This window comes from Podarcis muralis, chromosome W (assembly GCF_964188315.1).
Source record: "Podarcis muralis chromosome W, rPodMur119.hap1.1, whole genome shotgun sequence".
Taxonomy (NCBI): Eukaryota; Metazoa; Chordata; class Lepidosauria; order Squamata; family Lacertidae; genus Podarcis; species Podarcis muralis.
The window spans coordinates 16,028,252-16,055,879 of NC_135674.1; the positions used below are offsets into that span (position 1 = coordinate 16,028,252).

The window sequence follows — 27,628 nt, forward strand, 5'->3', positions numbered from 1 at the left end:
TCAGAGCAGCTGAGAACGGGTGCTGAATAAGCTGGTGAGTACAGCTTGGGGCCCCTTGGGAGAACGGAAGACAATGGCAGGCAGCCAGGTCTTGGAGGACATTCCGTCTGGAAGGCTCACTCTAAGGAGTTGGGCGAGGGCGTGAACACAGCAAGGGCTGCCTGGGGATGTGCTGAGACGTTTGCTGTGAAACTTCAGCAGGAAGCCAGAGCCCTGGAGAAGGAATGAGCAGCCTACAGATGGCTGGAGCCCCTGTTCCTGATGTTTTAGCCTCAAGGAGCGCTGGTGAGCAGGTCGGGGGGGGCGAAGAATTCCAAAGGTACGGTTAAAAGGTTTTCCACTGTACGTGCTGGAATGGAATGGCGGTTCAGAGGGGGCGGAGCTGGCAAGGAGTGCTTTTCCGGAAGAAGGAGGGCCAGGCCAGCTGGAAGGAGCCCCGGGCAGTGTTTTTCCACTCGCCGTTGCTACGTTTGTAATTCAACGGGACACTTGCGTCGTGATTGCCCCCACCGGAGCAGAGAGGCAAGGCAGGATGTTGCCAAGTTTGCCAATGTCGTTTCCCATGGGAATCAGTCTCGGAGAGGAGACCAGCGTGGGAACGCAAGGGAAGGACGTGGCTCAGACACTGGGGAGGGTTGTTTTCTTATCACTGCTTCTATGGCAACTGTGAAGAACAACTCCAGCCAGGACACAGTGACGCGCTGGGTTTTTGATACTACTGTCAGTCGTCACCTGATAAGCAAGCCTGCTGGCGAAATGCGGAACTGCAGGGCTGTTTCAACTGGAATGACTGTTATGTTCGCAGACGGAACACGAAAATCAGTTTCTGATGTGGCTAACATGTTTTTTTCTCCTTTACAGGAGGAGCTAGAGGTCTACGTTGTGCCGGGACTGAATTGTTGTTTGTTATCTGTACCAGATCTTTTGAAGCAGGGGTACAAAATTTCTTTTGAAAATGACACCTGTTCCATTTTCAGAGGGGGGAGACAACTTGTCAACGTGAAAAGGGAGAACAATTTCTTTGTTCTGGAGTCACCTCTGGAGGGTGGTGGGAATGCTGGAAAAGCACAGGCGCAGTGTGCTAAGGTTCCCAGTCATGATTCATGTGTTCATGTATGGCACAAGAGAATGTCTCATGCCAGTGTGGAAGATGTGCAGAAGTTGTCCAGGTGCACAAAAGGGTGTAAACTCCGGAAATGTGGGAGGAGGTCCCTAGGGTGCAGGGCATGCAAAGGAGCAAAGGTACATGGTTTTCCCGGGTTTGGGAGGGTAGCCAAAGAAGCTTTTGAGCTTGTTCACACAGATCTGTCAGGACCCATGAGGTGTGAGAGTCTGGGTGGAGCCAGGTATGTGCTGTCGCTGACAGATGACCACAGCCAGGTTGGCTGGTGTTTCTCTCTCAAATCACAGGGGGAGGCGGCGCAACTGATCCAGGATTGGGTTGCGGAGGTGGAACTAAGGTTCTCCACCAGGGTGCAAGGGTTCAAGAGCGACCGAGGGTCACAGTTTACTGGGTCTGCTCTGAAGGAGTTTTTCAAGGAAAAGGGAATACGTCACCAGGTGACGGGTGCAAAGTCTCCTCAAGGGAGAGGCGTGGCAGAGCACAGGAGTGAAACACTGGCTGAAGCTGTCAGGGTTTTGCTATGTGACTCTGGGCTGCCTCAGAGCTTTTGGAGTGAAGCTTGGAAAGCTGCCAACTTTGTTTTTAACAGGTCCTATAACCACGTTATAGGGGAAACACCGTTTTATCTGTTGCACCGGAAAAAGCCACAGGTGCATTTCTTCCGCGTGTTTGGGTCCAAGGCTTTTGTGCCGGTACCAACAGCTCAGCGGAAGGCAGGTGGTCCAAAGGTTCAGGAAATGATCTTCTGTGGGTATGATCCTGCAACCAATGGGTGGAAGTTTGCATACCCAGAGGGTGATCAAACCAAGCTGCTGGTCAGCAAGCATGCTGAGTTCTGTGAGCAGGATGGTTGTTCACGGCCTGGGGATGGTCCTGATTTTCTCTCAGAATGTCTGTCTGATTCTGAGGAGGAAAGGGAGGAAAGGGAGGCAGAGGCTGATCCCGGTGATGGGGACCAGGTCCAGGATCAGGGTTCAGAGCCCGGTGATGGGGACCAAGTCCAGGATCAGGGTTCAGGGTAGGTTTGGGCATCTCCAAGGGTTGTGAAAGGAGTGTCCAGGTGTGAGGCTTCATCTCCGGTTAGCATAATGGAGAAAGCTCACAGACGGGTTGTCAAGTCAGAGGGGGAAGAGTCTGACGGAGAAGACACAACTGCTGGCCCAAGTGGGTCAGAGGGAAGTTCAGATGAAACACCTCAGTTTATGCCCAGGCGGTCTTCTCGGGCCACGAAGGGTGTTCCACCTGAGAGGGATCAGGTCACGGGTGCGTGGGAAAGTTTCGCACAGTGTGATTCTGGGAATGTTGAAGGGGTTCAACAGGTGCCTGGGAAAGATGCCGGGAAGGGGCACAAGGCAAAGGGAAAGGTGTTGAACTCAAAAGGGTCTTGTCAGAATGTGCGGCAAGAGGGGTATGGGGTTTGGAACTTAACAGGTTAAGTTGTTCCCATGATGCCTCAATCATTCTGACGTCAGCTTTCGAAGCTGGGAGGAGTTTACTCTCTTCCTCTCTGGTCTTTTGAGAGGGAAGGACGCAGTTTGTCATGGCTGCGGTGAGTCCAGGAGTTTTCTGGGGAATGTCGGAATAAAGGACTGTAAATAGACAAACCGGGCTTAGTGTGTTTGTCGGAAGCTAAGTGACAGTTTTCACCGCTGTGTTCACTCTGCTGAGGCGTGACTGGACGAAGACGGAGCTGAGATCGCGCAGCTGAGGGAAACGCGCCGGACGGCAGTAAAGAGCTAATTGTGGATCGTAAATCAATTAGCGGGGTCACGCCAAATCAATCAATCAATTCTACAAAAACCCTGATGTACTTTTGTCTTATTGTCCATATCTTAAATCATGCCCCTCTAGGTCCAGTATGTCAGTGTTCTCAAACCAAATCCACTCCTTGACCCAACAGAGGCAGGAGGCTTTGTAGTAGATTTTTTAATCAGGAAGACCACCCCACCCCATTCTCTCCTATCTGTAAGAAGTTTGAATTTTATGTGAGTCCTTTTACCCTGCCATATAAAATTTGATAATATCCTTCTCCACTTTCAAAACAGTCCATCTTATTAATTATAGGGATCATTTGGAAGAGAAATAAAAGTTTTGGAAGTATATTCATTTTGATTGCTGCTATTCTCCCCCAAAGAGATAATTTTAGTCTATGCCAGATTCCCAGATCATTTCTAACTTGATTCCATAATTTAGTATAATTGTCTTTAAATAGATTTACATTTTTCATTGTAATTTGTATGCCTAGGTACCTGATTTTATTCACAATTTGTAATCCCACTTTTTCTTGCAGTTCTCTTTTTTCCTTTTAATCCATATTTTTAACCATTCATTTTGTCTTTGTCATATTTAATTTAAAGCCAGAGACTTTCCCATAGCTCACCATTAATTCTAAAAGTTTTTAAATGCTCTCGTTTGGACTTTTGAGTGTCAGGAGTAGGTCATCAGCAAATGCACATAGTTTATAAGATTTATGTTCCAAAACAATCCCCTTTATGCTCTCATCTAGTCTTATATCTTGATTCAATATTTCTAGGGTTAAAATAAACAAGAGCGGTGAAAGTGGGCACCCTTGCCTTGTACCCCTTTCAATCTTGAAGGTCTCTGACGTTTCCAAGTTAACTATCAGATTTGCCTTTTGAGATTCATAGATAACTGTTATCCCTCTAATAAATCTTTCCCCCATCTCATTCTTCTCTAGATTTTTCTTTAAAAATTCCCACGATACATTATCAAACTCTTTTTCTGCATCAATAAACATAAAAGTGGCTTTCTTCCCTGGGTGCATATCCAGATATTCTGATAGTTCAACCACTATTCTCATATTTGTACTCATTTTCCTCCCTGGCAAAAAACCCGCTTGATCTTGACTTATTATTTCATTTAACACAGTTTTTAATCTATTTGCCAATGTATCCTCATAAATTTTGTAATCTGAATTTAGCAATGAAATGAGTCTATAATTTTCAATCATTTCTCTCTTTGTACCTTCTTTTGGTAATAGGATTATGTGAGCCTCCCTCCACGAGTCCGGTAAATTCCCTTCTTCCATTATCTTATTTATAAGTAATTTTAATGGAGTCGAAAGCACCTCCTTTAACCTTTTATAGTGGATTGTGGGGAGACCATCCGTACCAGGGCCGTTACCATATTTATTCCTTGAGATAGCATATTCCACTTCCATCATGGTAACAGGGGAGTTTAACAGTTTTATTTTTTCATCATATATTCTGGGTAAGGGTCTGCTTTGTAAATACTCTACTATTTCCTCGACATTCTCCTTACCCTTTTCATATAATTTAGTGTAATATTTTACAAACCTTTTGATGATTTCTTCCCTTTTAACTATGATCTTCCCTTCATTCACTACTCTATTAATAGTTCTTTCTGCCTTTCCTTCAATCAGCGGCGTAGCGTGGGTTGTCAGCACCCGGGGCAAGGCAAGTAATTTGCGCCCCCTAACCTGTGGATTTGCACCCCCTAACCCGTGGATTTGCCCTAACCCCAGATGTTGCGCCCGGTGCGGCCGGCACCCCCTGCACCCCCCACGCTACGCCACTGCCTTCAATTGCCAAGCCAATAACTTTCTGGTTTTATTTGCTGATTCAAAATATCTGTTTCATCCATCTTAAGTTGTTTTCTATCACTGATAATTGATTTTGTAATAAATTGCAATTTTTCCTTGCCTTCTCAATTTTAGGTTGTTTAGCTAATACTTTTTCATTTTCTTGAATTTCTATTTTAATTTCCTCCATCTTCGATTCCCTATTCTTTTTTTTTTTTGGATTGCATGCTGCTGAATGTAAAAACCTCTTATAAATGCTTTACTCACATCCCATATTACCCTAATATCTGTATTCTGCACCTTGTTATTTTGGAAAAATTCCGTACGTAGTTCTTGTGCTTTAGCTATTTTTTTTTCATCATTTAGGATTTTTCATTCATTTTCCATCTTTTAATTACCCTTCTTCTACTTCTTAATTCTACTGTAACCAGATTATGGTCAGGTTTTTTTAATATGAATTTTATTAGTATTTTCCACACAACAACAACAACAACACGAAAGCTATCAAAAAATAACAATACACAACACAGAGAAATCAACATTTGAAAACTAAAAAATAAAAAACACAAAAAAACAAAACAAACAAACAAATCCATATCTTACAAGTTAATATTATAAACACTAAAACAGCAACAAGACATTGACTTCCACCAATCCCACAGCACCTTTATCTCTCATTGTGTCTTCCTGTTTTCCTGTTTTCTTTATCCACTCTATCCTAACATCTATGTTGGATTCCATTTTTCTTCAATAATGCCACCAACTGTTTGTATCCATCTCTCCTTCATAAAAATCGGGGGGGGGGGGATCTCCTTAAAAATTATAATTGGTCTTCCATCAATGAATAATTTTTTATTATAGCTCATCCTTAGAATTGCATTTCTCGTTTCCAATGAATTAAAAATCACCAAACAATCTCCAGGAAATTTTCTTGATTTGGCTTTCGCCGACCTCACCTTTATTCTGAAAGCATTCTCAATTGTATATCCAATTTCTTCTTCCTTAAGCTCCATCCATCTTACCAATTCTCTAATCATTTTTAATTTTACATCCTCATTCTCATTCATCTCTTCTGCTATACCTTTAAATTTTAAATTCTTCTGCTTTTGATGCATCTCCATCATAGCCATATTTGTTCCTGTGCTTTACTTAACTCTGATACTTCATCCTTAACCCGCTCTCTGTCTCCTTTCTTGTCTCATTCACTTCTTTCTGAGTCCTCTTCATTGATTCCTCCATTGTCTTAGATCGTAACATCAAATCTTTAATTTTATTTGAGAGTTCTCCCACCACTCCATCTATCTTTTTATCCAATATTTCTTGCACTTCTGCCAATTTTTTCTCCATATGTTGCTCATTTTGTTTAAATTCCTCTTTTATTTTTAGCCATAAATTGTCCAAATCTTTGATTTCTTCTTGTTTCGATGGTCTTCTATCTCCTGGAGTTGTGTGGCAAGTTCCCGCCCCCTCCCAGGAAGAAATAAAGACACAGGACACCAAGAATTAAGGTTAATGGGTGAAATAGGCCACAACTTTATTGATTACAGGAATGAGCGGTATTGGCTTAGGCATTGGCCCTATCGACTAGCCGGCTTCAGCCCGGTTGCAGGAAGACCGGCAAGGGTTAACCACCAGTAGGGGCGTGCCTGCTTGGGGGCGTGCCTTGGCCCCACACCTCCATAGGCTTCGGACAGGGCAAAGCCCCCCCCCCCGAGTCCTTTATCGGACTACCCTTTTCCTGTGGGGGAGGCGATGGCGCTTCCCTCCCCCCCCCACATACACTTAACCCTCCCTTGCCAATGCCTAACCGCCACTCAAGCAATAGCTTGCCGCCAATACACTCATGCCTGCAACCAATCCCTAATCCCCCCTGAAATCTTGCTCAGCCAAATATCATTTCCAGCATCAGAAAGATGCACGCCATCAAACCGGTAGAGGGTCTCCTTATTGAAACGTACGCCGGGGTGGTCAATGACCCACCCTCCTAGGGCCACCACTCTGCGCGCCACGGCCCGATCCAAGGTTTTTCTTGATCTATTTAATGCAATCGGGCAGCGACTATCCCTCCAAACCCGCCTCGCCAGCATTGATGACCACAGTATGGTGGTGTCGGGGTAAGAGGCTTTCAGATGATCAAAGTCCCCCAAAATATGCCACACCAGGTCGACCGTCTTTCGATAAGCTAGGTCGTTTTCACCCAGCTGAATGACTAGGGCGTCCGGAGGGCCCTCCGCTAGGGCCCTCTAGCTTCCACCGCTGGCATCAGTTCTTTTTATATATATATATAAATAATTTTTATTAACTGGCCAATCAAATCAAATTAAATCACATCACATAAGTTCCGAATTACAAAGCCGAATTTTAAATTTTGTTGGGGGGACCCATATTTCAAGATCCGAAGGGGGATTCTGATCATCTTCTTGCTACTGCATTAATGTCCAAATCAGACCAAATCAGTCCAAACAGAGTTCATAATTCTATCCAGTCTTATCTTGCTGTTTCCACATCACATCTTATTCATATATTTTCTCTTTTTTCTTTATGATCTCTTCTGATAGTCTCCTTAAGCCGATAAACACCAATATTAATCCTGTGTGAATTTTTCCGTTCTTCCAATCCTCAAATCGAGATGGTTTCCATATATCATCACCTTCATAGATAACATCGCTCTTTCCATCATTATCTAGCAAAACTGTCACTCTTAAGTCCCTCTGAGGAGTTTCACCCACAATATAAAAGCAGCTCTATTTCTCTATTCTCCTTCCAGACTCAAGACCTCCGACAGAACTTCCCAATATGGCGACGGCATTTTTAACTGCGTCATTCCAGAGCTCTTGTACATTCCATGCTCTTCTTAAAACATGCTTTGGTTCGAAAATTTATCTCCACACAGTCTTAAATCCACAGCTTAAGTCCTTAAAACAACATTTCTGACTCGTGAGGGGAGGGGATTCTTGTTTAATCACATAAGGAAAGAAAGGAAAGTTTTCCCCCCCTCCCCCATCAGTCATTTGCCATACCGTATCTTCTCGTATCTTCTCATGATTTATTCTTGTCTTGTTTTATCAGAGATCTCTTCTGTTAGCAGTCTTTACTCCCCCTCCTTCCTTGAAATATGTGCAATTAGCTTCATCCAAATTGTTTCTTTTGAAGTTCTTGCAGCTAGTGGCGCGGATCAGGGACGGCGTCCAGGAGTGCCGGAATCCCACAGGAGGGCTTTGTGCCTAGTGCCCCCACCCCCACAAATTCGGGGGCGGTGTAGGGCACAGCAGGCAAGGACAGTCCCCACAATAATAATAATAATAATAATAATAATAATAATAATAATAATAATAATAATAATAATAATAATAATATCTTTATTGCCATTACCCCCTCTCGGGGACAACGAAATTACTTGACTGCTCCATAAAAACACTAATTAAAACAATACAGTATAGTACAGCAAGGAAGATTAGATGACTTTCAAAGTCCAGGCTTTCCATTCAGGGCCGAGATCGCTCTGGAGAAGAAGCTGTTCTTAAAACGGCTCATTCTTGTCTTCATCATCCTGTATCTCCGTCCCGATGGCATGAGCTCGAAGAGACAGTGACCAGGATGCGATGGATCTTTTACTATGTCCAGTGCCTTCCTATGGCACCTTGTGGCATAAATCTGCTCTAAGGTGGAGAGTGGGCAGCCAACAATGCTCTCTGCTGCCTTAACAACTCTGCACAACCCCCTCCTGTCCTGGGTAGTACAGCTTCCGTACCACACACATAAGCCATAAGTGAGCACGCTCTCAATGGCACAGTGATAGAAGGCAAGCAGCAGTTTCTGCGGAAGATGGTTTTTCCTTAGAATTCTCAAAAAGTACAGTCTCTGCTGCGCCTTCTTCACAAGCCCCCTTGTGTTGACACTCCAGGACAGATCCTCTTGTAATTCAATGCCCAAAAATCTGAACGTTGTTACCCTCTCCACACAGACCCCATCAATCAAAAGTAGCTGGACATTGCTCTTCTGTTTCCTGAAATCCACCACAAGCTCCTTTGTCTTCCTTGTATTTATGAGCAAGTTGTTAGCTCTGCACCACTCTGTCAGCCGCTCCACCTCATCTCTATAATCCGTTTCACCCTCCCTTTCAGGGATGAGCCCAATCACGGTTGTGTCATCTGCAAATTTGACAACCCTATTACTAGGGTGAGCAGCGACACAATCGTACGTGTAGAGAATATAAAGGAGCGGACTGAGTACGCATCCCTGTGGTGTTCCTGTGTTAGTCTTAAGCATATTAGAGGTATAAGGGCCCAACCGAACCCTCTGGGGGCGGTCTGACAAAAAGTCCAATATCCACCCACAAAGTGATAACGGAAGCCCCAGATCTTCCAGTTTAGACATAAGACGTTGTGGTAGAATGGTATTAAATGCTGAGCTGAAATCTAAAAAAAGCAGTCTGGCATAACCCCCCCACTGCTCCAAATGTGCAAGGACGGCATGGAGGGCAATCACCACAGTGTCCTCTGTCGATCTTTTCGTTTTATAAGCAAATTGGAATGTGTCCAGTCCCTCTGGTAGGCAGGCAATGACATAATTTCGTACCAGCTTTTCAAAGCACTTCATGATTATAGGTGTGAGTGCTACTGGACAAAAGTCATTCAGATCTTCCGGGTGAGATTTTTTTGCTATTGGAATGATAATAGAGGACTTTAGGCAGGATGGAACAATAGCCTGGGCTAGGGATCGATTTAAAATCCCAGTGAAAACTCCTGCTAGTTGATCTGCACAGTCTCTCAATACCCTTCCAGCTACCCCATCTGGCCCTGTGGCCTTCTTTGGGTTGATTCCCTTCAACACCTTCCTCATCTCTTCTTTTTCCACAGAGACTACTACATTCCTTTGTACTGATGATGGTGATGGTGGTGATGATGGCAAAGCCTTCACAGGGAGTGGTGGTGGTGGTGGTAAAGCCTCAGCAGGTGTTGCTGCAGATGTTACTTCAAAATGGGCAAAAAAGGCATTCAAATCCTCTGCGAGGGATGCCCCTCCCTCGTCTGCCAGGGAATCCTTGGATTTATACCCTGTTAATTCTTGTACACCTTGCCACACCTGCCTGGTGTTGTTACTTTGTAGATGATTCTCCAGCCGCTGTCTATACGCCTCCTTTGCTACACGGATACCTCTCTTTAGATCCACTCTAGCTAAGCTGTACATCGACTTATTTCCACTTCTGAAAGCAGTATTTCTTGCCTTTAGCAACCCCTGGACCTCCCTTGTCATCCAGGGCTTCCTGTTTGGGTAGATCTTTATCCGGCGCCTCTGTGTTACATTGTCAGTGCAGAACCTGATATAGTCCAACACCTGCTCAATATGAGTCTCTACATCCTGTTGGGCAAATACCTCCCAATCGGTGTCATGAAAACAGTCTTGTAGTTGTTGGGATGCTTCAGCTGGCCATATTGTAATATTCCTCTTTATAGCTGGAGTCCGTTTCCTCAATGGAATATATTCAGGAGTCAGGAGCAGGGACACATGATCAGATTGGCCTAGATGTGCCAATGGTTCGGCCTTATAGGCCTGTTTGACACTTGTATACAGCCTGTCCAGAGTCTTTTCTCCCCTGGTTGCACACTTTATGTGTTGATAGAATTTAGGTAGGACCACTTTCAAATCTGCCTGGTTGAAATCCCCGCATACAAGAAATGCAGCCTCGGGATACTTGCCTTGTTGTCTGCTAATGGCATCATGCAGAAGACCCATTGCCTCATTGATGTTCGCATCAGGTGCAATGTATACTATAGTTATCAATACTGCTGTAAATTCTCGGGGGATATATATAGGTCTGCATTTAAGCGTCATAAATTCCACAGTTGGGGAGCAAGGGCAGTCCCCCCCCCATCCTGGGGGGGGGGGTAGGGAGGCTAATTACTCCCATCATAGCCTCCAAATTACCTCATGTGGGTCGGAGAGATGTTATTGTCAGCCATCTTCCGATGCGCCCCCTAGTGGCCCCCTCACCGCTGGCATCAGTTCTGCCCAGCGCATCCCTCTCTGCGAGATCCAGGACACCTTGGTGTTTGAAGATAAGTTGAGCTGCGGCCCGACCCCGGTATTGATGGCATGAGTCCTGGCCCAGTGCACGATACTGTGCCCGATTATCCAAATGCGCACAGCCGAAATTCCTGCAAGAGAATTGAGAAAAGATACTAAGGTAGGGAAGAGGGGCAGGTTGTCATATGTTTTTCCTGACATAGCGTTTGTAAGCGTTCGACTTCCAGAAGCCCATGTCTTTTATCCTCTTGGCCGATAAGCCAAGGTGTATGGCTGTTGTGGCTGCCCCTATACGAAATGAATGAGCCGTGAACTCTGCGGGGGGCAGGCCACACGTAGCGATCGCCAAGCGCATAACACGGGTGAATTGGTGCCGAGCTAGGAGAGATCCATCCGCGTGGACTAAGAGTGGGCCTGCGAGATTAGATTTTAGGAATAAGAAACGCCTGGTGTCTTTTACTGGGCATGGACCCGGTCTATTTGTTGCCAAGAGTCGAATTAGGACCCCCCACTGTGTTGGTCAGTTTTTGAGCTGCGAATCCGCAGCACCAAATCCTCCCGCGAAAGGGTAATATTGCTCAGGAGTATTCCCCGGGAACTAGCAACAGGGCCGCCTTCGCAGACCACTTCACCAATGCAAAGTGCGCCGAAGAAGGCGATAGAATATGCTGCTGAGAATAAGCGGGCTTCGTATTTCGACCAGCATATTGTCCTTAATGTTTTATGAATTTGGGAAAGTATATTGAAAGTTATTGGCTTCCTCTTGTCACTGCTGGGCGGTTGAAGCCTACTCCACCCTTCCAAGGCCTTACGCACTACAAAGTATGCGGATGACGCTGTTCTTCTCTCTCAAACCAAAGTGGGTCTGAAACGTGCCTTAGGAAAGTTTAGTGACCAATGTAACACTGAACTGTTAACAATTAACTTTGCCAAAACCAAAATTGTACATTTTAACCGCTCCTTCAGGAAAGATAATTGGAGCGTAAAGGGAAACGCCATTGAACAGACTAAGACCTTCCAATACTTAGGCATTACTTTCTCTTATAATGCCAAATTGTCAACACACCTGACCACATCAGCTATATCAGCAGAAAGAAGTGCAAATGCCATCCTTAGATTATTCAGAAGGAAAGGAGCTGGCTTCCTCCCGATGGCCCTAAAAGTTTTTCAGGCAAAATCTTTAGCCCAACTCCTGTATGGCTCTCAAATTAGCCCCTCTGCCAACCTTAAGACCCTTGAAACAGTACAATCAAAATTCTTAAGATCATTATTTGCTACCCCAAAGTGTACAACTAATGCAGTCTTAAGGCAAGAGGCAGGACTGCCCAGAGTGGAATTAAAAGTCTGGGAGCAAGCAATATCCCTCTGGCTGAAAATCCATTACAATCCTAAGGGACTGTTACCTTGCTTCCTGGCCGCAGTTCCCTATCCTCCTTGGCTTATGCAAATAACTAATAAGATCAAACAAATTGGCCTAAACCCTGAAAACCTTTTTCGGAACTCTGAACAAGGCAAAAGCAATTATCACTCAGAGACTTTACGATGCCGAATTACAACAAGAAGACGCCCTACTCCCGGAGACGTATAGATGTTTAAAAGCTTGGCCTAATTTTGCAGCTGCCCCTTACTTAACTAACATCACTAACGAAGCTTATAGATGGGCTTTCTCTAGAGCCCGCTTTGAGACAATGCCCTCAGCAGTGCTGTACGGCAAATTCACGCGGGTACCAATGCATGCGCGTCTCTGCCCCTGTATATCTAATAAGGTAGAATCTGTCACACACATCCTTCTATTTTGCGAATTTTATAGTGAAGAACGAGTTCAACTTATTTTGCCGCTTTTATCAAAATTTATACCCTTACAACATTATCTGGAATCCTCCCCCGAAATTCTACGAAAATACCTTCTGGAAGATTCCTCAAGCTCAATATCATATGAGGTGGCCAAATTTTGCACTTTAGTAATCAGGAAGCGTAAATCTCCTCTGTTGAATGGCACACTGCGAAGTTCCCTTGTGTAATCCTTTTTTTCTTCTTCTCCCTTTTCTGATGTTGTTGTTGATTTCTTTTTGTTTGATCTTGTGGTGTTTAGTGTCACTGGCTTTTGCCGCAATAAAACTTGGAACTTGGAACTACAAAGTCTGCACAGAAGTCGGAAGAAAAGGCTGCTTTGCAAAAGAACGATATTGCGGCCGATTGACTCTTAAGGGTCTTGGCAGCCTTGCCCAAACGCTTGAGGTGCACCAAATAACAAAGGACCTCTGATTTAGAAGGGGGGAAAGCAGCCCTGGTGGCGTTAAGATTGTTACAGAATCGCAAGAAATCAGACCACGCTTCCTTGTAAGATCTTAAGGTGGAAGGCGCCACTGAGGCCAATATGTTGGAATTAAGCCTTATCAGAGGAATTGGCCACTCTCCAGGCACCCGGCTTAATTCCTTGTTGACCTCCCCGGTCTGCGACTCCCGGCAAGATCAGGCGAGATCTTCTATCGGCGATCCCACTCAGCGTGAGGGGGACACACCAATTCCCCCTCCTCCCTGCTTCCCTCAGGGAGGGGGAAGAAACAGACAGAAATCTATTTACATGCCTTTTATTTCTGTCTTCACAGCAGTACAGAGAAACATGTCTGTACTCTCTTAACATCAATAGCAGAGAGAGAGAGACTCCTCCCCTGTACTTCCAGTACAGGTCAGATGACACTCTGAGCTAACATCCGGTGCTCAGCACAGTGAATAGACTGCCCCTTTGTTCCCACGGTACAGTCACAAGCATAAACATCTTGTCTGGCATTCCAGCCAGCTGGAGCTCGCTGCCGCATTGCTCCTTTTTCGTAACATACTCCCCCAAAAGAATCAATGCGTGTTGCGGCGAGCAAAGCTTCATCCAGAGAAGAAAACAAACAGCTGTTATACATATAACACTCCCCTGTTGTTTCAGTTCCACCCTTGGAACTCCCCGCCACTGGTTTCCCCAGTGTACCTCTCTGGTTGTCTGGCTTCCAAGGAATGAGTGCATCTGCATTACCTTGGCTAGCAACTCTCCGTTGTGTCTTCGTCTCTGACTTAGACACTGCTTCAACCTGTCCTCGGTTGTTTACAACAGCAACACATGCAACAGCTAAGTTAGCAAACTCTTTTGAGTACCTCTTTGGTGGTACACCCTTTGTAACTCTCTCAGACCTGCGTATGAGGTGCTGATCTTCTCTGCTCTCTGGTTCAGTACCAATGGTAAACAGTGGTTCATCCTTCATCTGTGAAGGTCTATCCATTATGTGAGATTTCCTCTCAATGACTGTGTCAACTGAGCTCTTTTAGCTATCACTGTCATCATCAGTACCACTGTAATCAGTAAAATCATCATCATCATCATCCGAATCGTTCCCTGTGGGAAATGTGTGAACAATTACTCTCTCCTGTTCAGGAGCACTCTCTAGAAATTTTGTCAGAATCACCTGACCAGATTCAGACAAAATTACTCTGTAGAGACCCTTTTCATAACCCACAAAAATGCCTCTGGCATTCTTAACTCCACCTGGAGCTTCTGTCCTCACATGAGACCCAAAAACCTTGAAATGGGCAACAGAAGGTTTTCTGTGGAACAGCTTCTCAAAAGGAGAACTTCCCAACTCTTTTGAAACCTTTCTTAACCAATGGTAACAATACGACATGATCGACTCCACCCAGAACTCATGTGGCAGATGTGAACTAAGCAATTGCGCATTCAGCCCCTTTTGCAATTCTTTGTTCACCCGTACACAGACACCCCTGTTCCAGGCTTCCGCTGAAACAGCAACCTTGTGTCTTATCCCTTTCTTCTGCAGGAACTCCTGAAAATCCTTTAAAAGAAAAATCTGCTTCTCATCTGTGAAAAGACAATCAATGTTAGCATCATGCATGCTTTTAACCTTGTCACAAAACTGCTGAAACCTTTCTAAGGCTTCTTGTGGTTTCTCTAAAACATAAATCCAGACAAAATTAGAGAAATGATCCACACACACAAGATAATATCTTGCATTGCCCTGTCGACCCTTGTGGACTCCTTCTTGGGGTCCGTCTTGGTCACACCTGCGAGAGAGATCACGTTAGAATCAGAAGAATTACATTTCATGTAATCACTTTGATCAAAAGTCAACAAATACAGTCCATCTTTCTCTCTGGCAGAAAGATACAACTCTCCATCTTTGAAGATCTTGCAGCTTTCAGCATCATAGGACAGTTTCACTCCTTTCTTTGCAATCTGCGAAACACTCAGCAGATTGAACTTCAACTCCGGAACCAAGTACACATTGTTTATAGTCAAGTTCAGACTCTTTAGATACACAGTTCCAATCCCGGTTGCTTCCAGCTCCTGACCGTTGGCCTGCTGCACAGTGAAGCTTTTCTTCTTAAATGTCGAAAACAGTTCTCTGTGTGGACTGAGGTGCTGTGTACACCCAGTGTCAAGAACAAATGAGTTCCCCACTTCTGGTGTGGCTTTTAGTGCCATCAAAGCCTTTGCAGGTTTCCCTTGAGACTTGGTATGACTTTTGCCTGATGCCTCAGGCTTTGCTGAGCGGCCCTTTGCTCCTTTTGGCTGTCACGGCTTCTTACAGTTCCGCTGGAGATGCCCAGTCTGTCCACAATTGTAACATCGGACAACGTTCAAAGCTACAGCATTCTCTCCAGTAGCAACATCAGTGGGGGAATTAGAACTCCGTTCCTCCCTCCCCCTGTCCTTCACTTCCAGTGCAGCAAGTCTGTCGTGTTCATTTAGAACGACGGCGCACACCCTCTCCGCGGTCAAATCGGCGGCAGGTAGGGAACCCAGCTGACTGGCAACCGTTTTGTAAGTCCGATTTAGGCTGTTTATCATCATGAAGCGAAACACTTCCTCCTGTAGACGGAAATTGCGTTCCACCATCTGTTGGCGCAGATATTTCATCTCCGTCAGGTGCTCTTGAACATCTCCATCAGGCGCAAGCCTCAGATTGGTCAGCTTCTCAAAATACAGCAACGCTGAAGAACCAGCATCCCTCTGATGTGTTCTACGCAGCGTCTCCCAAATCTCCCGCGCATATTCTAAATCCTGAATATGCACCAATTGGCAATCTGAGACACACAGAATTATAGCCGTCCTGGCCTTTACATTCTGTGATTCCCAACCTCTGGTTGGTGCTGCAGGAATGGGGTTCTCAATCACCCCAAAGATCCTCTGATTCTGCAGCAGGGCCTTCATCTTCACAGACCAAGATGAATAATTGTCATTAGTCAGGGGAGGGGGGTAAGGCAGGCCTCCCCTCTTCTTGGCATCCATTTTGAATCCTAGCCTCAGCTTTCACTCTCTTTCAGCCTGCTAAAATCCAATAGCTGGCTTGTTTACGCTCTTGGCACTTGGCAGCTAAAACGCTGGCTGCTATGGAAAGTCCCTTCCAAGAGTTCGTGAGGTTGCAGTCAAAACAACTTTCTCTTCCCAGGCTCTTTCTGAGTCAGCCCGTTTTGTTAGTAGCTTTCCACTGTACAGACGGTCGTCGCTTAGCAACTGTGCATTCCAATCTTGAACAGGAAAGCTTATCAACCACAAAAATTCCTGGTATGCGAGCATTCGATCTCGGAGCTGTTTTTTTTCAAACGCAGCTCCCGTGAACCAGAGAATGAATCAATCTGCGTTCACACTTTTAGCCCGAAATTCAGCATACCTTTTGGGGCTCCGTTGCTTGGAAAACACCTCCTCTCGGTGTCCTGCCGTCTGTTCAGCTTCTGGCTGCAACGCAGACGTTATCTTCTTTCATTTGGTGCAGAGGATGGCAAACGATCCATCTACCTCTCATTCTGCATTTCCATGGATCAGAAAACCACCGGCACTGCTACCATGTTGTTGGAATTAAGCCTTATCAGAGGAATTGGCCACTCTCCAGGCACCGGGCTTAATTCCTTGTTGACCTCCCCGGTCTGCGACTCCCGGCAAGATCAGGTGAGATCTTCTATTGGCGATCCCACTCAGCGTGAGGGGGACACACCAATTCCCCCTCCTCCCTGCTTCCCTCAGGGAGGGGGAAGAAACAGACAGAAATCTATTTACATGCCTTTTATTTCTGTCTTCACAGCAGTACAGAGAAACGTGTCTGTACTCTCTTAACATCAATAGCAGAGAGAGAGAGAGACTCCTCCCCTGTACTTCCAGTACAGGTCAGATGACACTCTGAGCTACCATCCGGTGCTCAGCACAGTGAATAGACTGCCCCTTTGTTCCCACGGTACAGTCACAAGCATAAACATCTTGTCTGGCATTCCAGCCAGCTGGAGCTCGCTGCCGCATTGCTCCTTTTTCGTAACACAATACTCCCTGCATCACTTCTTGTTCCCAAGGCTCCAGAGGTGCTCCAGGAATGGCTGCGGCAGCTGCTGAGCATCCGGTGCTAACGAGCGAAAATGGTCCATCTGAAAGCGAGATAGGGCATCTGCGATGTCATTGTACAAATTTGGCAGAAAAGTGGATGTTGAGTTCTAGGCACAAGAGGACAAAAGCACGCAGAAGGGTCCCCACTCTCGGTGAGCGCGATGACTGTTTAGCTAAGACTGACACTACTGCTTGGTTGTCAGTATGAAAGCACACCCTGTGGTTACTAAATTCTTTTGCCCATAGATGGACCGCTGCCACTATAGGGATGAATTCCAGGAAGGTAAGGTCACGGGTAATGGGTCCCCCCTGCCAAGTGGCGGGCCAGCGCTGGGCGCACCATTGCCCCCTGAAATAAACCCCAAAACTTAAAGATCCAGCTGCATCTGACTGCACTTGGAAGTCTGCCTTTAGCAAAATGCTATCCTGCCACAGGGAAATTCTGTTATATTTCTCGAGAAACTTCAGCCAGACTTCCAAGTCAGATTTTACCTCTTTGGAAAGGCGGACCCTGTGGTTAGGTGAACGCAAGCCTGCTGACAACCTGGAAAGGCGACTGCAGAATGGACGGCCGGGGGAGACCACCCGGCAAGCAAAGTTCAAATGGCCCAAAAGTGACTGGATTTGCCTGAGGGTAACCTTTCTTAGGGGAAGAAGCTGGAGGATTAGGTCCCTAAGCGCTACCAATTTTTCTCTAGGGAGCCTGAAGGTCTGGGCGATTGTGTCCAATTCAATGCCCAGATAAACCATTGCAGGGCCCTAGGTTTTTTCTGCTGCCAAGGGAACCCCAAACTCTGTGGCCAATGATGTGAATGCCTCGAGAAGAGGCAGAGCATTGATGCCTACTTTCAGCTACAAGAATAAAGTCATCCAAATAGTGCAAAATACCCTCAGAGCCTGTTCTAAAGCGAAGCGCCCAGTCCAGGAATGTACTGAATGATTCAAAGGCTGCGCAAGCCACGGAGCAGCCCATAGGCATTGCTTTGTCAATGAAATATGCCCCTTCAAACTTAAACCCGAGCCAACGGAAATCCTCGGGGTGCACTGGCAAGAGGCGGAAAGCCGACTCAATATCACACTTTGAAAGCAATGCACCTCTTCCAAATTTGCGAATAAGCTTGACCGCTTGATCAAAGGAGGCATATCGACTTTGTCAAGGATGTATAACTTGCTGTTGAAATGGAATACGCAGGATGAAACGGTGAAATCTGCTATGATTAAGTGGGCTCAAGATGTTGGACATAACATTATGATGGCTGACTGGGAACAGTTATGGACCACAGGTATGAAGTTTACGGCATGCAATGCCTTAAGAGAGAATATTATGAAAATGATATACAGGTGGTACATGACCCCAGTCAAGCTTGCAAAAATCTATCATCAGCCCGATAATAAGTGTTGGAAATGTAAAGAAATTGAAGGTACATTCTTTCACCTTTGGTGGACGTGCCCAAGGATTAAGGCTTTCTGGGAGATGATATATAATGAAATGAAAAAGGTATTTAAATATACCTTCTTGAAGAAACCAGAGGCCTTTCTCCTGGGCATTGTGGGCCAATTGGTGCCAAAGAAGGATAGAACTTTCTTTATGTATGCCACGACAGCAGCAAGAATACTTATCGCAAAGTACTGGAAGACACAAGATCTACCCACCTTGGAAGAATGGCAGATGAAGGTGATGGACTACATGGAACTGGCAGAAATGACCGGCAGAATCCGAGACCAGGGAGAAGAGTCGGTGGAAGAAGATTGGAAGAAATTTAAAGACTATCTACAGAAATATTGTAAAATTAATGAATGTTAGTGTCAGAGCTGCCCGAGGTCCCAGCTCACAAAGGACCAACGCCAGTTCATTGTTATATACAAAAGTCTTTATTGAAGTTCAGTTTCGCTTTCACAGCCGCAGCGCGCAGCTCTACGTCTCAAACTCTAGACCGTTGAAGCTCCCTCTGAATCTCCTCCCCCCAGACACCAGTTTAAGACTCTAGCCTTGCTCCACCTCTTCCTTTGCTCTTTCCTCCTCTGGTTCCACCTGTCCGCTGGGGTCTTGCCCTTCCTAGACTCTTCTGACGCTGAGTCCCCTGAGTCTTCCCCCTGCCTCCGGCGGGCTTTAGGACCTGGTTCCCAATCCGGGTTTTCTGCTGTCCCGCGCGCCTGTACATTCGAACTTGGCGCGCGCGCCCAGTCGGCAACCTTCCTCCTGACCGTTACACTGCTCCTGTCACTGCTTCCCCCTTCGGGGAGGCTAGCTGGACCTGACCTCCCCTCCGTTCCCCCACTCTCCGATAGAGGCGTGGTCAGCCCTGACTCATCTTCTCTCCCCGCTGGAGGAGACGCTGGCCCTGACACATGGGACTCTTCCCCCCCCACTACGCTCTGGTGGGGAAGCTGGTCCTGATCTCCCGCTGCTGCTTTGGGAGTCCCCGCTGGCCCCTTGTTTCTGGTGCGTCCCCCCTGGGACCCCCCTTGCCCTGACCATCGGCGCCCCCTTCTGGGAATCTTCTGATTCGCTGGAGAAGCTCATGGAATCTCTCAGGTCACTGTCATACTCCCCTACGCTGCCCTCAGATTCTTCCCCTTCGCTCTCCATTTCCTCTCTCCCCTGTGCCTCTGCTCCTGAGCCCCTGACATCCATCCCCCCTCGAAGCCCCCCCTTCCCCCCTCCCCCTCTTCGGGTGCGGGTTCCGGGTGCTCCAGTGCTGTGGGGGTGAGTGTGGGATACCGTTCTTTCCCCCTGGTGTGCAGCCGGCCAGCGGGATCCGGCCAGCCCGTAATGGGCTCGTCGACGTCGATCTCCTCTGCTTCCATCTCTCTGCCGTTGTGCTCGAACCCAGGATCCTCCCCCAACACGTCCATGTCCTTCCCTCCCCCTGTTACCTCGGGTGATGCTGCGTGTAAGGGCCCCCTCTGCAGTTCCCTGCTCCACCCCATCTCCGGTTGATTGTCCCACCAATAAGAGCAGTCTGTGACAAAGTCCAGGGCCACTTTCTCCCACGGTTCGAGCGGCGTCTGTAGCGGTTCCAGCAGTCCCGCCGGCTTCCTGTGTACTGGTTTGGCCCTTTGGCATGTGTCACACCTAGAGACGTAATCCGCGACTTCTCCCCTCATCTTGGGCCACCAAAAGTCTCTGGCTACTAATTCCGCCGTCTTGTCCTTGCCGAAGTGCCCAGCGCTGGGCGCGTCGTGTAACTGCTCCCGGCACGTAGAGAGCCCCTTTGCGGATGAGCAGTCCGTCGCGTATCTGGAACTCGTCGTCCTTCCCTGTGCCTCTTCGCACCTCCTCCATCTTGGATTGTGCGAACAAATCCGTCTGCAGTGCGCGACGCACCGCGTCCAGGTCCACGGTGGCTGAAGCGCACGCCCACGCTTTCGGTGCGAAAATGTGTTTGGCCGCCACCGGTGCCGCTTCCTCGAGATACTGCGGCTTCCTGGATAGTGCATCCGCCATGACGTTGTTGTCTCCCGGGATGTATTCTATCCGGAAGTCGAAATCCACAAAGAACTCCGCCCAGCGGATGTGTCTCTGGTTCAGGAACCGCGCCGTGCGCCAGTACTCCAGGTTCTTATGGTCCGTGCGGACCTGCACTGTGTGTCTGGCTCCGATGAGGAAGTGCCGCCACGCCTTGAAGGCTGCATGAATGGCCAGCAACTCCCTGTCCCAGATGGTGTAGTTCTGTTCCGACTTGCTGAGTTTCCTGGAGTAGAATGCGCATGGGCTCCAGTCCCCTTGCGGATCTTGCTGCAACAGGACCGCCCCCACAGCTCTGTCCGAGGTGTCCGTTTCAACCCTCATTGGTTTGCTGGGGTTTACGTGTAGCAGCTGTTCTTCGGACGCGAAGAGACGCTTGAGTCTCCGAAAGGACTGCTCCGCCTGGTCCGTCCAGGTGAACTTCTTCTTCTTGGAGCTGTGGGTGTCCGTGATGGCCGCCGTCTCCATCGCGAACCCCTTGATGAACTTGCGGTAGAAGTTAGCGAAGCCGACGAACTTCTGGACCTCCTTCCGATTGCGCGGGCTCTTCCAGTCCAACACCGAGCGGACCTTGGTGCTGTCCATGGCGAGTCCCTTGTCGGACAGCTTGTAGCCCAGGAAATCCACCTCCGTCATGTCAAACTGGCACTTTTCCAGTTTGGCGTAAAGTCTGTGCTCCCGTAGTCTCTGCAGGACCTCCTTGACGTCTCCCTCGTGAGCCTCCTGCGATTCCGAGAAGATCAGGATGTCGTCTAGGAAGCAGACGCACTTCTTGTAGAGGAGTCCCGCTAACACGTGGTGCATGAAGGCTTGGAAACAATGGGAGCCATTTTGCAGACCAAACGGCATAACTCGATATTCATAGGTGTCTAAAGGTGTAAACATGGCCGTCTTCCACTCATCGCCCTCCCGCATGCGTATAAGGTTGTACGCCCCTCGTAGATCCAACTTGGTGAAGATTCGTCCCTTCCTCACCGTCGCGAGCAGGTCGTCGATCTTGGGCATGGGGAATGCTGTGGGCTTTGTCCTGGAATTGATGATTCTGTAATCAACTACCAGCCTCCTTTGGGGCGTGTCTTTCTTCTTCACGAAAAACACGGGACTGCCCCCCACTGCTTTGGAATCTTGGATGAATCCCCGCTTCAAGTTGTGATCTATGAACTCCCTGAGTTCTTGCAGTTCGTCTTCAGACATGGAATACAGTTTCCCAGTCGGCAGCGTCGCCCCCGGCAGGAGGTCAATCTTGCAGTCGTAGGGCCTGTGGGGAGGCAGCTTGTCCGCTTCCTTCTCGCAGAAGACCTCCAAAAACGCCTTGTACTTGTTGGGTACCGCTTGCACCATGACTAGGTGTAGCTGCGGTTCATCCTCTTGCCCCTCCTCTTCCTGGCTGGTCCGGATGCAGTGTTCTGCGCAGTAGGAGGAGCAGAAGGTCAATTGCCGCTGGTACCATGCTAATGCCGGGCTGTGCCTATCCAGCCAACTCATGCCCAACACTATGGGCGTGTCCGACAGGTGGGTGACGTTGAAGCTGATGACTTCGCGGTGATTTCCAATTTGCATTATCATAGGCGGTGTTTGCTGTACCACCTGTCCTCCCAGTAGCTCTCTGCCATCGACCGTGACGACGTTTAGGGGCATCGTGGCTGGTAGGAGCGCTATGCGATGTTGCCTGATGAAGTCCACTCCTACAAAGTCTGCATTACTACCAGAGTCAATGGTAAGAGGGACTTCCAGGGTGAGTCCATTGGGCAGCTGGAGCGATGCGGTGAGTTGCACCACTGGTTTGGGTGGGAGGGGGTCTGTGGGCTGTAAAATCTCTGGGGACTGCTTCACTGACTCGCCTGGCTGGGCCCCAGTGCCTCTGCCTCCAACCAGGCTTCGTCGTTTCCCTGTAGCTGTTCCCCCTGCTGAACTGCTCCCCTTACTGTTGCTGAGGCTGCAGTGTGCCTCTGGATCCTCTGGGGACACTCTTTGGCCATGTGCTGTGCACTGTCGCAGATATAACACTTCCTGCTCCCTCTAGGAGCCTTCGCCTTGACTGCTCCTGGTGTTTGGGCTCTGGTCGCTGTCTGAGCCCTGGCACCACCTATCTCCATCGGCTCTTCTCCCCCCCCCCCCAATGGAGGCGTGGATTGCGCGCACCCTGTCTCTTTGGGTAGGAAGGGAGTTGTTCTGGCTGGTGTGCGTGCCATACGACCCTCATCCCTGCTCCAAGGGCGTTCTTCCAGGCGCATGCCTATCGCCAGCGCTCTCTGCACGACTTCTGTGGTGCTGTTAGGTCTCTCTCCCCTCGCCAGCTCATCTTTCACGGCCCCATTTAGTCCCTCCCAGAACAGATCCCTTACGGCAGCGGAGTCCTTCTCCCAGCCCAGCACATTTACTAACGCAAAAAAGCGGGAGTAATATTGTCTCACAGTGGCTTTGCCCTGCTTCAGCCCATGCATTTCCCTCCTGGCCACATCCACATCTACCGTTGATTTAAAACAATCGTCCATAGCCTTGATAAATGCTTTTGAATCTTGGAGGGCGGGATCATTTTCGCGCCATAAATTGCGCAGCCACGATTCAGCTTCCCCATGCAGAGGAGTTATTATGAAGCCTACTTTCTCCTCCTCATCTCTAAAGTTTTTCCGAAGCAAATTGAGCGCGAAAACTATGTCTGCTCTGAAGTTAGGATACTGCTGCAGGTTCCCGTCGAAGTGGGCTACGATGCTGCCCCCCCTCTTCCCGAGGCCAACTCCCTCCAGCTTGGGTCCTGGCAGCCCCTCTTTGCCCAAACGTTCCCACCTGGTTTGCAGATCCCGGCAGAGCGCTACTGCTTCTTCCTCTCTCTTTCTGGATGCTGCTACTTCTGCGTAAAGCGTCGTGACTGCTTCTTGCAGTTCTGTCACCTTCTCCTCTGTAGTCATCTTTGCCTATCTTCGTGAGCTCGCAAAACACCAAGTTTTGCCCCTCGCTGCGCCAACTCACGCTGCGAGGGTTCAATTCTATAATGGAGATGGAGCTTACTGTCAGAGCTGCCCGAGGTCCCAGCTCACAAAGGACCAACGCCAGTTCGTTGTTATATATAAAAGTCTTTATTGAAGTTCAGTTTCGCTTTCACAGCCGCAGCGCGCAGCTCTACATCTCAAACTCTAGACCGTTGAAGCTCCGTCTGAATCTCCTCCCCCCAGACACCAGTTTAAGACTCTAGCCTTGCTCCACCTCTTCCTTTGCTCTTTCCTCCTCTGGTTCCGCCTGTCCGCTGGGGTCTTGCCCTTCCTAGACTCTTCTGACGCTGAGTCCCCTGAGTCTTCCCCCTGCCTCCGGCGGGCTTTAGGACCTGGTTCCCAATCCGGGTTTTCTGCTGTCCCGCGCGCCTGTACATTCGAACTTGGCGCGCGCGCCCAGCCGGCAACCTTCCTCCTGACCGTTACACTGCTCCTGTCACTGCTTCCCCCTTCGGGGAGGCTAGCTGGACCTGACCTCCCCTCCGTTCCCCCACTCTCCGATAGCTTCCCCATGCAGAGGAGTTATTATGAAGCCTACTTTCTCCTCCTCATCTCTAAAGTTTTTTTACTGCTTCCCCCTTCGGGGAGGCTAGCTGGACCTGACCTCCCCTCCGTTCCCCCACTCTCCGATAGCTTCCCCATGCAGAGGAGTTATTATGAAGCCTACTTTCTCCTCCTCATCTCTAAAGTTTTTCCGAAGCAAATTGAGCGCGAAAACTATGTCTGCTCTGAAGTTAGGATACTGCTGCAGGTTCCCGTCGAAGTGGGCTACGATGCTGATAGAGGCGTGGTCAGCCCTGACTCATCTTCTCTCCCCGCTGGAGGAGACGCTGGCCCTGACACATGGGACTCTTCCCCCCCACTACGCTCTGGTGGGGAAGCTGGTCCTGATCTCCCGCTGCTGCTTTGGGAGTCCCCGCTGGCCCCTTGTTTCTGGTGCGTCCCCCCTGGGACCCCCCTTGCCCTGACCATCGGCGCCCCCTTCTGGGAATCTTCTGATTCGCTGGAGAAGCTCATGGAATCTCTCGGGTCACTGTCATACTCCCCTACGCTGCCCTCAGATTCTTCCCCTTCGCTCTCCATTTCCTCTCTCCCCTGTGCCTCTGCTCCTGAGCCCCTGACAGTTAGAATGATGTTGGATGAAAAGTTATGTGGTTTTTAGCTATAACGCTATAAGGAGTATGAAAAAATGGACTATTAACAGACAAAAATTTAATGTTACATTATCTTAAGATTAAAGATTAGGATAAACAAAGAGGGGAAGGATTTGCTGAACTAACAAATTGAACGGGAATACAAAAAGGGAGGTGTGAGGAGGTCCGGGAAACAAGCAAATGAAAGATAAGTGATGGAAAGATGGAATTGTGTTTTTTTAAAACTATTTTTATTTTGTATTTTTCTTTTTTCATTTTGTAAAATTCTAATAAATATCTTTTTAAAAAAAAGATCAAAGGAGGCATATCTCACTGAGCAAAGCTCCTGAGGTATCGCATCATTGACAGACCCTCCCTTTGGGTAGGAAAGGTTGTGAATCATGCAAAATTCCCCAAGCGCCTTCTTGGGAATGATGCCTAAAGGGGAGATGTGTAAACCCTCTATGGGAGGGGCGGAGAAGGGGCCAGCAACCCTCCCCACCTTAATTTCCTTCAGAATTTTCTTACGCGCCACTTCAGGCATCTCTCTTACCGATTTTTGATTTGGAGGGTCACCTGAGTTGGGTGGGAAAGCAACCGGGATCCTAAATCCTATGCTAAACCCTTCCCACAAATAGGATGCGGCTGTTTTGTTTGGGTAGAGATCGAGAAGAGATTTTAATGGGTTCAGTTTGATGGGGTGACGGCTAATAATAATAATAATAATAATAATAATAATAATAATTTATTTATACCCCGTCCATCTGGCTGGGTTTCCCCAGCCACTCTGGGCGGCTTCCAAAAAATATTAAAATACTATAATACATGAAACATTAAAAACTTCCCTAAACAGGGCTGACTTCAGATGTCTTCTGAAAGTCTGGTAGTTGTTATTCTCTTTGACATCTGGTGGGAGGGCGTTCCACAGGGAAGGCGCCACTACCGAGAAGGCCCTCTGCCTGGTTCCCTGTAACTTGGCTTCTCACAGTGAAGGAACCGCCAGAAGGCCCTCGGTGCTGGACCTCAGTGTCCGGGTAGAACGATGGGGGTGGAGACGCTCCTTCAGATATACTGGACCAAGGCCGTTTAGGGCTTTAAAGGTCAACACCAACACTTTGAATTGTGCTCGGAAACGTACTGGGAGCCAATGTAGGTCTTTCAAGACCGGTGTTATATGGTCTCGGCGGCCACTCCCAGTCACCAGTCTAGCTGCCGCATTCTGGATTAGTTGTAGTTTCCAGTTCAGCTTCAAAGGTAGCCCCACGTAGAGCGCATTGCAGTAGTCCAAGCGGGAGATAACCAGAGCATGCACCACTCTGGAGAGACAGTCCGCAGGCAGATAGGGTCTCAGCCTACGTACCAGATGTAGCCGGTAAACAGCTGCCCTGGACACAGATTTGACCTGTGCCTCCATGGACAGCTGTGAGTCCAAAATGACTCCCAGGCTGCGCACCTGGTCCTTCAGGGACACAGTTACCCCATTCAGGACCAGGGAATCCTGCATACCTGCCCGCCTCCTGTCCTCCAAAAACAGTACTTCTGTCTTGTCAGGATTCAACCTCAATCTGTTAGCCGCCATCCAACCTCCAACTGCCTCCAGGCACTCACACAAGGTAAGGGACAAATTATTGACGACTTCCCTGCGCACCGAAGGGGGCCCCGTGGCCTCCCCTTCCACCCTGGTGGGAGAAGCCTCTGCCACCCCGAAAGGGCTGCTGCTTTCCTTTAAAGCACACAGTGGTAGGATGGTTGCCAAGGCATTTCTCGCACTCATGGATATACTTACATACCGGCCTAGTACAACCCCCCCTATTGTATTCCCAACACTGCCGCCTCCACTTCGACTCTGCCTTTGCAAATTTGGAGGAGTCCTGATGTTTCTTCTCCACATAAGGGCCCACGTGCTCCATCCAATAATTTTGGTCCCTCAGATCCCAACGCATGGAGGGGAGCAAGGAAGCATTTCTACGGAAGTCTTCATCATATGTTAGTGCCGCAGATTTCCCCGCTAATTCGCACGCCCTTCTAACATGTGCCATATACGCTATTAAATGCATAGCACGTTTCCGATAAGCAGCGCTAATGACCCCCATGAAAACCTGGAACCCATTCAGCCAATTTTCAAAAGTGCGATTGGCTCGCGGTGTCCTGGACCTCCGCTTGCCATAGGTGCGCTGCTTTTCTCCTTTACCCGTCATCTTGGCTGGCGGTAACAAGGTAAATATGTCTACAAAATCACCATTAAGAATCTTAGTTCTCTTTCTTTGAGATAAATGATTGCCAAGAATGAAATCAATAGACAAGTTTGTGGAGGACTTTACATCCTCAACTAACGCACCGTCCTTCCACTCTAAGGTACCAATAAAGGATTTGCTCTACGAATTAGCCCTTCTTTCGTGCACCCACAAAGGAAGCCCTGAGCTGTCCTCACCCAGGCCCCAATAGTCTTCCATAGGGGCATCGCTATCAGAATCAGATGAAGAGGTACCTGAATCGTCTCTTGAGTCCGACCGCCTGCTTTTCTTGGTCTTCTTAGATGTATGCTTCCTTTTTTCCTTTCTCTTTCCCCCTTGTCCTTCACCTGCAGCTGAAGCTGAAACACTAACCGGTTGTGCGCCCTGCTGGTCCTGAGTTTCCTCTTCTGAAGAGGAACCTGAAGCGCCTTCCGTTGTCATAGGCTGCGACAAAGGGTCCTGAAAGATACTAGGAGCATCTGCTTCCTGCTGAGAATTAGAACTATTAGAATCAGCAGCCCCTGACCTTCCGCCCTTGGATCCCTTTTTTGATTTACCGGCACCCGATGACTGTGACCATGTAAGAGGGCAGTTGGCCGTGTTGCCACCTGACCCTAAGGCGGCCACGCTAGCTGCCGAGATACTGGGGTGGACCTGATTGAAAGGAGGGTTGTCCGGAATACAGTCTTGGGAGTCTGATGTTGCCCCTGATCC

The 27,628-nt window shown here is 48.1% G+C and overlaps 1 protein-coding gene across 1 annotated transcript; it reads right to left on the reverse strand.

Moving 5' to 3' along the window:
• LOC144326310 (uncharacterized) lies at positions 1 to 27,355 on the reverse strand. Its single transcript, XM_077922860.1, has 4 exons — positions 27,171 to 27,355; positions 26,329 to 26,975; positions 10,680 to 10,843; positions 1 to 213 (listed from the first exon to the last, which is right to left on the reverse strand). Exons 1-4 carry the CDS (start codon positions 27,353 to 27,355, stop codon positions 1 to 3), a joined length of 1,209 nt encoding a protein of 402 aa, XP_077778986.1.
• Positions 27,356 to 27,628: the final 273 nt, after the last annotated feature.